Genomic DNA, 12635 nt, shown 5'->3' on the forward strand with positions numbered 1-12635 from the left:
CTGAATGATCTCATAAGATAGGGAGCATCTCTTACTGTGAGTCAGTTCTACAAATCCTTACGAAGTAATTCTTACTAGTGCTTCTCTGCAAATGACCTTTTATTTCACCTTACACCTTATCTCCAAATGCCGAAGGCACCATATTACTATCCCTATGAATGTCCTGAGCCATGGCTGGGGGTGGGGTGGGGGGGCAGGATTCTTTTGTTGTTTAGCCCATGGGGTTAGAATTTTGTATACAGTAGGTACTTAATGAATGTTTATAGGGCTTGTGATTAAACTTGATAAATAAATAAGAAAAGGGAAAGAAATTCTTTGGGGAAGTAAAGAGTCTTCTTTTGCTATTTTTCTCTCCTTTTATTCCCCTCTGAATTAAAATGGAAATGTTTCTTCTGTTTTTATTTGTGATACTAAGGAGGTTAATTTCTTTCCAGCAAAAGTCAGTGACCTTGTGGCAAGTGCCTACAAGACAATAAAAGCAAAGCTGCCCCTGACGTTGAGAAGTATGTCATTGTACCTATCCAATAAAGATACTGAGTTCGTCCTGTTTAAGCCAGTTAGGGTGAGTGTCATGATCATCTCTTTGAATGTTGGCCCGTCTCTTGGAGTATTCTTGCCTTGTGTACCATTTTCCTCTTCCTGTAAACATTTTGAAATGTTGGTCTACTATTCTAGTACAGTTGACTAAAAAGCACTGTGATTCTTGAAAGACTTACAAAGCATGCATCTGTCTGATTATATCTCCCCAACCTCGCCCCCAGCCCTCATTTTGTCTTAATTTCCTTATGGTTACCTGTGGCACAAGGGTAATTTCTACCTAAAAGTAGAAATCAGTAAATGAATAAATAAGTAATCAGACCCTCACGTGAGATGGGGCCCAGCACTTGTGAAAGAACAGCATTTCAGGAATTATGTCCCATTTTACTGGTGAGTAGCGGAAATAAATGGCTTGCAGCGGCCATGGAGGGATTAAATGTCAGAGCAAATTTAGTACTCATAGCTTCCAGCTCTGTGTTGAGCTCACATCTTTACCCAAGGCGTTGGTTGATTTTTAAAGTACATTTTATGTGTTTGGGAACTTTATTATCTCCTGTGGAAGAAGTTGCTGCAGAAGACTGTTACTGTTCTCTGCGGGGGACAAGGCTTGCTAGAGTTTAGTTTTTCCAGTAAGTATTATCTGATAAGTCTTAGACAGGTAGTGCTTGCATGTGAAATATTAATGCAAATTGAACGTCTTTGGTAATGCCCTAGGAGATACATTTCCTCCACTTGTTTTGGCACATAGCAAGATTTAACTTGCTTAGTTATTCATATTTAAGAAGACTGAATATGTTTTCAGTGACTCATGTAATAATGATTGCCTCTTCTTCTTTCTAAGAATAATATTCAGCAAGTCTTCCAGAAGTTCCATGTCTTGTTAAAGGAAGAGTTCAGCCCTGAAGATGTCCAGATCATTGCTTGTCCTTCTATGGAACAGGTAATCCAAAGTCTGAAGATCCTTGTTACTTTTATAACCTTTTAGTTATTTTACTTGAGTACGTAATGTCTTTGAGTAACTGTGTTTTAGTTGTACTTTTAAAAATGGTACGTTGTTTTGTTCTGATGAGCAAGAGTTAAGCTCTGAATTGCTTTCTCGCATATTTAGTGCTGGCGTTAGAATTTTCAGCTGCTTTTCAGTGCTTTCTGGTATTGAAGGTTGCTGTGTTGAAGGTGAATGAACTGTTTGTGGGAGACTCAAACAGTGGTATTTAGATCGCTGAATAATTTTGTTTGCAGTATGTATGATAGGAGGCCCATGTTAGATGAAAAACAAGAAGTGTTTTAGGGATAAGAATAGATGTTAGAAGTGTTTCTGTTTTCTCTCTTCTTCCTAAATTAAAAAAACTAAATAGAGAGCGCAGCCTGTGTTTATTATCATTCATTTATTCAATTCAGTCGGCAGGCTTTTATTGAGTAGAAGTAGGTTGGTGCTATGGAGGGTATTTTATTTCCGGTTTTAAGATTAGTTGAGCAGTTTAGTAGGGTAAGGACTAGAGAGAGAGACTGGGGGAGAGTGGTAAGGTTGGTCAGAGCCCGATTGCTGTGGGTGGAGCCCGCGGGGAGAGAGACTGGAGGCCGTGCGTGTGGTAAGTCTTTTGAGGAGTTTTACTTCACGGGGAGAGAAAAGATGGGGTGGTAGCTGGAGAAGAAATGGGGTCATTTTTAAATTGTGATATAATTCAGATACCATAAAATTCACCCTTTTAAAGTAGGCAATTCAGTGGTTTTTAGTATATTCAGTAAGTCCTGGCACCGTCACCACTATCTAATTTCAGAACACTTTCATCCCCTCAACAAAGAAACCCCCTACCTGTTAGCAGATTCTTCATTCCCCGTCTTCTACTAACCTACCTTTGTCTCTGTGGATTTGCCTATTCTGGACAGTGCACTAAATGGAATCGTACAGTACGTGGCCTTTCGTCACTGGCTTAGCATAATGTTTTTAAGGTGCATTCACGTTGTGGCTTGTATCAGAACTTCATTCTTTCTCATGGCTGTATGAATTTCTTTGTATGGCTCTATGGGTCATATTTCAAAATGATTTCTCTGTAGTTCTAGGGTTGTAGACAGTCAGGATACTTCTTTTTTAAAAATTAATTAATTTTTGGCTGCGTTGGGTCTTCATTGCTGCATGTGGGCTTTTTCTAGTTGTGGCGAGCAGGGGCTACTCTTCGTTGTGGTGCGCAGGCTTCTCCTTGCAGTGGCTTCTCTTGTTGCAGAGCACGGGCTTCAGTAGTTGTGACTCACGGGCTCTAGAGCGCAGGCTCAGTAGTTGTGGTGCATGGGTTAGTTGCTCCGCGGCATGTGGCATCTTCCCGGACCAGGGCTCGAACCTGTGTTTCCTGCATCGGCAGGCGGATTCTTAACCACTGCGCCACCAGGGACGCCCCAGTCAGGATACTTTTTTATAAGTCATTTGAAGCAATTATATTCTATGTGATTATACCACTAACTTGACATGTAGTTAGTTTATTTTCAATATTTAGAGATTTTTTCCCGCTCGTTTTGATTTAATTTTGTTTTTATGTAAAATGTTTACATGATTCCCAAGTCAGAATTATGGAACAAGGTAAATTTGGAGAAGTCTTGCTTCCCTTTCCAGTCCCTCCAGCCTTTTCCCTCTCTCCCCTTTTAGATAGCTATTTTTATTTGTTATTGGATTATCCGTTCATCCTTTTTTTTTTAAAGATAGGGGAAATGTATGTTTGTATATTCGTGGGGAAGATCTAAAGAGAGGGAAAAATTGCTGCTGGGAAAATGTCCTTGAGAAGAGAAGGGGGGATGTGATCGCAGGGGCAGTTGGAGAGTGGGACCTTTGTCAGGGGCCTGCAGGGTTCAGTGTGGAGAGAGGAGTGAAGGCCGAGCGTGTGGGCGCACGTGCAGGGAGCTGGCACGCGTGATGGGCGCTCGCGGAAGCTCTCCTCTGACTGCTTTGCGCTTGTGGGGGGAACAGGAAGCAGGGTCACCACTGAAAGTGAGGAGGTGCTGAAGATTCCGCAGGAAGGTTCGGTTGAGTTCAGTGGCCGGTTATGAATCCAAGAAAAAGCATTCAGCATAGTTGTCTCATGTTTTTTTTCCCCCAGTCCTCGTCAGTTGCATGAGTGTAGCCGTGGAGTTGCTGGAGGGTTGTGTCAGGGCTGTGCTTTTGCCAGGAGGGACAAGGCAGGGGCGGGTGAGGGCGGGAGAGTTAAAGAAGGGAGTGGCTGTAGTGATTGCCGTGGAACTCAAGCGAGGGAGCTGAGGGAAGGGAGTGGGGAGGAACCGTGGCTTCCAGGTCCTGGTCGAGTCAGACGGTCATTGGCGTTGGAATGTGAGAGGGAAGCTGAGCTGGGAAGATGGGTTGTGGCGATCAAAGAGTGAGCTACTTGACGATGGGACTGCGGAGGGGTTGCAGTTAGAGGTAGTGATGGGGCTGGGATGTGCCCGCGGCCTGAGTAGCTGACGTGGTTGGTGGAAGATGAGGTCATTGGAGGAGAGGAGCTGAGGCTAAGCCTGGAAGGGTGAGCTATCTGGATGCTGAAACCACCAAGAAGTCCTACAGGAGTAGTTTTAGGAAAGGGTGATAGCGCTCTGAGATCTGCAGGAAGTGCAGGGCTGGGTGATGGCGGAGGGGTCGTAGATGGAGGAGTGAAGCGTGGCATGGTCTGATACGATGAAAACCAAAGCTGGGGCGAGGTGCTGGGAGAGGGAAGGAGAATGGTCTGGAAATGACAGTGAGGAACAGAGGGGACTCTGATCCCACCTCCAGGCCCAGTGGTTCCAGGCATGTGGATGAGAAACACCCATCACTGGAGAAGGCTGCAGGCGAAGCTTGTCCTGGCAAAGGGCTGGGGGGCAGGGCTTCAGGACTTCAGAGAGGTGGGCCATGAGGTGGGAAAAGAGCTTTGAGGTAGTAGAGGAATGACTTGGGAGGCCTGGGCTTCTTGTGGTGGGTGACGTAAGCATGGGTAAAGGTGTGAGGAGAGCAGCTCTGATGGAGGAGAGGCAGGGGTCTGGCTGAGAACATGCAGAGTTACTGGACTCCCACTTGACTCCTGCCAGTGAGATATGTGGTTTAGCGTGTGTACGTGTGTCTGTAACTTAAAAGTTTTATAATAACCACACACACTATGTGCAGCTCAGTTGCTTTGCTTTTCTTCTTTCTCCTGTTGATGAACCACTAAATTATTTTCATGATCTACCAATGGCTTGCAGCTGAGAGTTTGAAAAACACTAATAGAGGGACTTCCCTGGTGGTGCAGTGGTTAAGAATCCGCCTGCCAATGCAGGGGACACGGGTTCGAGCCCTGGTCCGGGAAGATCCCACATGCCGCGGAGCAACTAAGCCCGTGCGCTACAACTATTGAGCCTGCGCTCTGGAGCCCGAGAGCCACAACTACTGAGCCCGCGTGCCACAGCTACTGAAGCCCACGTGGCTAGAGCCCGTGCTCCGCAACAAGAGAAGCCACCGCAATGAGAAGCCCGGGCACCGCAACAAAGAGTAGCCCCCGCTGGCTGCAACTAGAGAAAGCCCGTGTACAGCAACGAAGACCCAGGGTAGCCAGAAATAAAATTAAAAAAAAAAAAAAGAAAAGCACTAATAGAGACCATCATGCTCACTGTTCCTTGTTCCTCTTTCAGAACCGTTAACATTTTCTAGTTAGTAACAACAGCTGATAATACTGACTGCTGACTGAGTCACTTGGCCACAGGCTCATAGAGTAGGAACCAGAACAAGGAATTCTCTTACCCTACACGCTGCACAATGATCAAAACAGGAAATGTAACATTGATACTATTACCTAATCCTCCATCCATATTCAAATTATGTTCCCCAGTCCAGGATCCAGTCCAAGTGTTGCTTTCAGGTGTCACATCCCTTTAGTTTCTTTAAACCTGGAGCAGTTCCACAGCCTTTTTGGGCTTTCTTGACCTTGTCGGGCCAGTTATTTTGTAGAATGTTTGGTGTTGTCTGTTTCCTCATGATTAGATTCAGGTTTTGTATTTTTGGCAGGAAAAACACAGAGGTGATTTTGTGTCCCTCTCACTGGAAGTACACATTTATAGACGAGATTAGGGGGTGATTATTTTGATTACCAAAACCCTACTGTATAGAAGGGCGCACTGCCAGGCTCATCTAGCCGCAAGTCTCTCCAAGCCAGGGTGACAGATTTGCAGAGAACATGCTGCCAGCCCCTCCTGTCGCAGTGGCGATTTCTCTGGTTTTCCCCGGGCTGGCTCTGGGTCTCGCGCTCCTTTACAGAGGGGACAGGGGGCTCCTGGTCCGGGTTAGCATATGAGGTGAAGCTCACCTGCCGTGCCTATTCTTGTGCAGTTAAGAGTCATTTAGAGAGTTCAGCTTACTTACAACTCTCCGCGAAACACACTCTGCATAGAGGCAGGTGAAGTCGGTTATTTAGAGCCATTTCTGTCTCTCGTTAGTGTTGGTATGTAGTTCTTTTCTGTCTTCCTGATTGGATTCTTAATGAATTTTGAGGGCCCAGGTTCGGCGATACCTCCCCACAGGCCCCGACGATGCACAGCGCCCGGGGCTGCTTCCGGAATCAGCACCGCAGGTCCAGTTTATACCTTACAGCCATGTTTACTGGTCTCTTAAAAATCAGACATTTCCTCTCATTCTTTTTTGAGGATCTAAACAACTTATCTTGAGTATGGTATTCCACAGCAGAACTAACAAGGCCTTTCTCTTTGCTTTTCAGCTGAACCTCCTACTGGCAGTTTCTAAATAACCAGGCCTGTCGGGCTGTGTGCGTAAGTGGCCGGTCCGGCAGGAGCCGGCTGCCAAGTCCCACGGCCTGCAGGACACCGGGGAATTGTGCGAGGGGCTTCCCGAGAACCACAGGGCTGCTCAGGGCTGACCGCAGAATGAAGTGGAAGCAAAGTGTGACGTGATTTGTGTTTTTCTTTTGAAAACATCAAAATGCCAAAGATAAGCTATAATCTATGAGCGCTGATTACTGCCTCATTTAAATGGCCACAAGCAGTGTAAGGTTTTAAGAGGAAGCTATGGTGGGCACGCAGTGAAATGGTTCTTAAGAAAAATGTGCAATGAAAATAGATCACAATAGATAGTGCAAAGAACTTTACAGAAATACAGCTAGTTAGAAAGCTTCTAAGGGAAAGGTTTGTTGAAGCGTGAAACACTGCACTTTTAACCACTGAGCATTCCACAGTGACTATTTTTTTATTTCCAGAAATGTTATTTCTACACCCTATTTAATGTAATGTTTCTCCTGTCACTTTGAAGTTTAGTTTGGGATAGATTGGGTGCTTCTGAGAACATGTTCTGCTTTCCTGGGAATTCAGCGTGTTATCTTTCTGTGTGTTTGATGTGAGGTAGTTTCAAGGTGTAAGGTCCCTGGATCTGTACTCCATGAATTGCTTAGGTGCAGAGTGTTCAAAAGTAGGCAGGTAGCTGCAGCGTCCTCATGGTAGAAACGTGCCGTATCTTTCATGAGAATCTTCATGGTACAGTAGGCAGTGTCCGTGAGGGGGAAGTACCAATTTTGGCGTCTTCCGTCTGGCACATAAAGGAGGAGAGGAAGCCTGATGAATAGTGTATCTTGTGCACGAAGGTTAGGGTTACCAGCTTTCTGCACACTGCCTTCCGTTTCCGTAGTTCTTTGAAAAGTGAACATTTTCACGTCCTGTACCTTCATGGTGGCTGTGCCGCGAGCCTGCCTTGTGGATCTGTACCCTGCGACAGCAGGATACATTTCACTCAGAGACGAGGATGACGAAGACCACCCATCCCTTAACATCAACCACACGGTAGCAGCGATCATCAAAAAAATTATGCGCATCTCTGAGTTTTCCTACAAATACGTTTCCTGATTGGATTGGTTTTGCTTCTGATGTTATAGTAAATGTAACCTGCTCTTTGGTTCACAATGAATTTTGAGTTATTCAGACACTAGTTTAGAGATAGAATGCTGACAGGGGTTCTGGAATGTAGCCAGCAGACCTCATTCTGTGAGACTGTAGCATTTCTCATCCGCTTCAAGCAGACTCCCGCCATGTGTAGATGGGTTACATATCCTGATGTCTGTCATTTTAAACAGGTCACTTGTTTTCAGCTCAGTTTAACTTGGTGATGGATGTTGCTCGATAGAGCTTCATACTCTCTATTTTGGGAAGGTAGAAGGTAAAGAGGGTCCATATTCACTCTTCAACAGGAAATGAATGAATTAGGAAGATTATATTTACTTCCACTTACTATTTTAAATATGTGTTTAATGAAATAAACTGTACAATCCAGTTTTGTATATTATATGTACATTTGATTTTTAAATAGCCTTTCCAGAGAAATGAGGGCACGATTATCGTACAATTTGACTGATTTAATTTGATGTACAGAGCAGAGCGTGTTCTTAAGGATGAAAGTATTTGATAGCACTCGTTCTTGTGTTTTGAGTCTTTTATTTCTGAAACAAACACCTTACAAAAGTGCTGAGTAGGTGATAGTGATCCAACTTGTTTGCTAAATGACTGTTTAAATCTGTACAGTTTCAAGTGTTTACTTATACAGAGTGTACATACTTTCAGATAATTAATTTAAAATGCTTTATATTATTTGGCTAGAATTTGCTGTTTTTAATAAATGTGAATTTTTTAAAAAATAAAGATTTTTGCTTCCTACTTTTTGTCTTCATTGGTCTGTTACGTGTGTGGATTCTTTAAAAAATTTTTTAAATTGAAATTAAAGATAACTTGTAGATTCACATGCAGTTGTGAGAAATAATACAGAGCGATCCTGTGTACCTTTACCCGATTTCTCCCAATGGTGTCATCTTGCAGAACAATAACATGTGTCACAAGCAGGATATTGACAGTGTTACCCTCCACCAACGTTATTCCGATTTCCCCGGTTTTACTTGTACTGTGTGGATTCTTTTGGCAAGATGATTATTGTGGAAAGACATTTTGAAGCATCTTAATGCTTCATTAGGTGACAGATAATTTTTCTTTATTTGCAAAACTGCCAGTTTCCTGAGTACTATCAGCACAAATAGTTGTGCTGAAATTTAGTATTATTGAAGTCACAATAAAAACAAATTTGTATTTCCACAACCCCATATCTTTAAATTCTCTTCTGCTGTTACCTTACAAGGAAGAAAGAATAGTCAACCTTAGTTTTTAAAAAGGGTCCATTTAGAGCTTCCCTCGTGGCGCAGTGGTTGGGAGTCCCCCTGCTGATGCAGGGGACACGGGTTCATGCCCTGGTCCAGGAAGATCCCACATGCCGTGGAGCGGCTGGGCCCGTGAGCCATGGTCGCTGAGCCTGCGCGTCCGGAGCCTGTGCTCCACAACGGGAGAGGCCACAACAGTGAGAGGCCCGCGTACCACAAAAAAACCCAAAAAACAAAAAACCCCCAAAAAACAAAGAGTCCATTTATTAAAGGAACTGGGGGTGTGTTGGTGGAGAGAAGGTTACTTCTCAGAAAAGAGGAACTTCATCGATTCCTTTCTGGCGTGCTTTTCTTCTGGTGGTGGTTCCTCCACTAGCTTGTCTGTCTGCTCTTCCTCAGCACCCAACCCCCATAGAAAGGAGACAGCTGCTGGAAACTTGGTATAATGGCATCCAATAAATACGTATTGGGGGGGTTAAAAACATTTTACCTGGTTATCAAAATATGTTCACTATTAGACATTTCTGTAGTGTTTGCATTTCAACATAAAATGTGAAAGTCTTCCATAAATGAACCTTGAAAGGTAAACTGCTGTTAAATGTTTGGCATATAGCTTCCCGATTTTTTTCTATGTATATTCTAAAATAACTTTTCTTACAGGATTGGGCTCTTTTACACTTTTATTAATCAGGTGAGTTTATTGATTGATTGATTGATTGGCAGTGCCACACGGCTTGCAGGATCTTAGTTCCCCTACCAGGAATTGAACCTGGGCCCCGGCAGTAAAACCGAGTCCTAACCACTGGACCACCAGGGAATTCCCAGTCAGGTGCGTTTTAATTATCATTGCTTAGACACACACTCATTTGCTGAACTGTTTGAAGTAAGTTGTAGGCATCATGACATTTTACCCCTAAATACTTCAGCATCCATCTCCAAACAGTAACCCTAATACCATTATCACACCTAAAAGAAAAAAAAATCAGTAATATCTACTGTGTAGCCCATATTCCACTTTCCTCGATTGTTCCCCAAAATGTTTCATAGCTTTTTCTTTTCCAGGTTCATACGTGTTAACTTGATTGTTCCATCTCTTTAGTCTCTTTTAATTTAGACAATTCGTAAAGTTTTTGTTTGCTTGTTTTCATGGCAATGACTTTTTTTTTTTTTTTTTAATAATGTGTGGACTCCTTATAGAATGGACCAGAGTCTGCAGAAGGCATTCTTTTCAAGTACGTGGAACATTTGCCAAGACATAGATGCTGGGCCAGAAAACAACAAAACAACCCAAATGTGATCTGCAACAGTAGTTCTCAACAAGGGATGACCCCTGCCCCCTGCCACCAAGGGTGCGTTTGGCAACGCCTGTAGACATTTTTGGTTGTCATGACTGGTGTGTGGGGGGTATTACTGGCTTCTAGTTGGTAGAAGCAACTAGAACTGCCAAATATGCACAGGCTAGCCTCCCACTACACGTAATTATCCACTCCAAAATGTGGATGGTGGCAAGGTTGCAGAACCCTGTGATATATACAGCAACCCCCAATTCCTAGCACTTGCAATCCCCTCACCGGGCTTAGTTGTGTTCATACCAACAAATGATGTCTTTTACTTACTTGGTTTTTTTTTTTTTTGGCTAGGCCGGGTCTTAGTTGCAGCATGCAAACTCTTGGTTCCCTGACCAGGGATCGAACCTGGGTCCCCTGCATTGGGAGCGAAGAGTCTTAGCCACTTGGCCACCAGGGAAGTCCCTACTTGTTTTTATTTTTTCTGACTCCCCCAGTCTGGATTGTAAGCTACCCGGGGGAGGAGCTTTGCTGTGTTTACAGCTGTATACCTAGTGCCTAGAACAGTGCCTGAGGTAGATGCTCAGTATCTGTTGAAAGAATCCACTTGGGCCCAAGTCACACAGCCTTCCCTTCCCCATCCCATTCCTACCAAGTCCTGCCTGTTCTCTACCCCCTCCTGCCCGCCTCTATTTCCTCCCCTCTGCTATTTCCAATGCCATTGCCCTGGGTCAAGGCCCTCGTTTTCAATATTCCTTGCTGGGAATATTGGAGTATCTTTACTACAAGAACCTGAACTTGTTTTTTTTTTTTTAATATTTATTTATTTGGCTGTATCAGGTCTTAGTTGTGGCACGTGGGATCTTTGTTGCCATGTGCGGGATCTTTAGTTGCAGCATGTGAACTCTTAGTTGCAGCATATGGGATCTAGTGCCCTGACTAGGGATCGAACCCAGGCCCCCTGCATTGGGAGTGTGGAGTCTTGGCCTCTGGACCACCAGGGAAGTCCCCAGGAACCTAGTCTTATTACCACTCTCCTTCCCCTTTGCTAAAACTTTCACCTCCTGATGCACACGGGCTGTTCAGGCTCCTGCATATCTATCTGCCCACACTTGTCTCCTTACTACTCATCCTTTGTATCTCTCAGGGTCCTTGAGTGTAAGCGACAGAAGGCATCATGTCGAACTTGAGCAGAAAAGGGCTTTATTGGAAGGAAATGGGAGTGCAGGGGACAGACCAGAAGCAGGAGGACCAGAGGAAGGAGAACAGGAAGCATTACAGATGCAGGTTTTTATTTTTTCAAAGCAGAAAGTGTCGGTCCACTGCTGTGGCAGTGTCCTAGACTTGGCATCACTGCAACTGCTCTCATCTTGGCCAAGCTGACTTCCTGTGTGTGTGTGTGTGTGTGTGTGTGTGTGTGTGTGTGTGTGTGTGTGATTTTTCCATGCTTCACTGAGTGCCGGGGCAGGGAGGAGGAAGATTCTCTGTGCCAGTTATCGATATAGTGCCCCTCAGCTCCAAATCCACCCTTTCGGGCCCTGCTTTGAGATTCTGGAGCTGGACCCTGAGAACATTTCTCCATTGCCAGCTGGTGCAAAGTTAGGCTCGGTAGGGTGCTGGCGCCACGCTGCAAGGCACAGGGGAAGGGCGTCTCTTTCCGTTTCTGGTGTGGGTTTTGCTTCCTGCACTGCGCTGGCAGCCGTATGTGTGTCGGGGGGTGTCTGGTGGTACTTGCTCTCTAGTGAGTTTTCCTGGTATCCAAGCAGGAAGCGTCTTGTGAACCAGCTTGTTGCAGGGGCAATTGGTTAAGATACTGGAGTTGGGTGGGCCCCTCATCCAGTATGACTGGTGTTCATATAAAAAGGGGAAATTTGATACAGGGACGTGCACACAGGGAGAGCACCATGTGAAAACTGCCAAAGACAAAGGAACTACTAGAAGCTGGGAGACGGGCCTGGGCCACATCCTTCCCACGCTCTTGATCTTGGACTTAGGGCTTCCAGAACTGTGAGATGATACATTTTTGTTGTGTAAGCCACCCAGTGTGTGGTCCTTTTTGTTACAGCAGCTCTAGCAAACTAATACAGAGGATGGGGGCCGGATTTTTATAGTTCCCGGTCATCTGGCTACTTTCGCTACTTCCTTCACAATCTGTGAGGTAACTCCCTTTTCCTTATGAAACAGTCCCTGGGTGCTGGGTAATTGTGTCCGGCCGGTGATAACACTCGAACAGAGCAGCAGCTACAAGAGAGGCTGGAAATGCCTAAAATCGACGTGAAATACACGTTGGCAATAGAATATTTAAAACAGGGAGCTGACCGAGCACAATGCCTCTGTGAGGCCACCTGCTGACAGTCTCCGTGTTAATGGGGTGAGTCATGTCTTCAGGTTTTGTGGAAGGAGAAAGACCAGGGAGAGGCACTGACAGATGATAATAAAGTGCCCACACCTGTGCAGCGGCACGCTGAGCGCTTCACTGACGCCACCTGCTTTCATTCTCACTCTAACTCTGCAAGGTGTGTTGGTGGTTGCCCTCCTGTTCCAGAGGAGGAAACGGAGTCCCAGAGGGGCTCACTGCCATGGCCAAGGTCGCACAGCTGGCGGGTGGTGGCACCAAGACCCCCACCAGGGCTGTCTGCTTCCCGGGCACACGTGGGAGGAACGTCGGGGCTCTGAGATG

The 12635-nt window shown here is 45.1% G+C and overlaps 1 protein-coding gene across 1 annotated transcript in view; it reads left to right on the top strand.

Annotated features, from left to right (window-relative positions):
• The window catches only part of COG3 (component of oligomeric golgi complex 3), a 57421-nt gene extending 49243 nt beyond the window's left edge, over nucleotides 1-8178 (top strand). Inside the window, exons 21-23 of the mRNA XM_067713521.1 lie at nucleotides 435-562; nucleotides 1379-1477; nucleotides 6240-8178. Coding sequence (XP_067569622.1) covers nucleotides 435-562; nucleotides 1379-1477; nucleotides 6240-6269 — 257 coding nt within the window. The 3' untranslated portion in view covers nucleotides 6270-8178. The remainder of the gene's footprint in view (nucleotides 1-434; nucleotides 563-1378; nucleotides 1478-6239) is intronic.
• The last annotated feature ends 4457 nt before the right edge of the window (nucleotides 8179-12635 follow it).

Source organism: Pseudorca crassidens, chromosome 18 (genome assembly GCF_039906515.1).
Source record: "Pseudorca crassidens isolate mPseCra1 chromosome 18, mPseCra1.hap1, whole genome shotgun sequence".
Lineage (NCBI taxonomy): Eukaryota > Metazoa > Chordata > Mammalia > Artiodactyla > Delphinidae > Pseudorca > Pseudorca crassidens.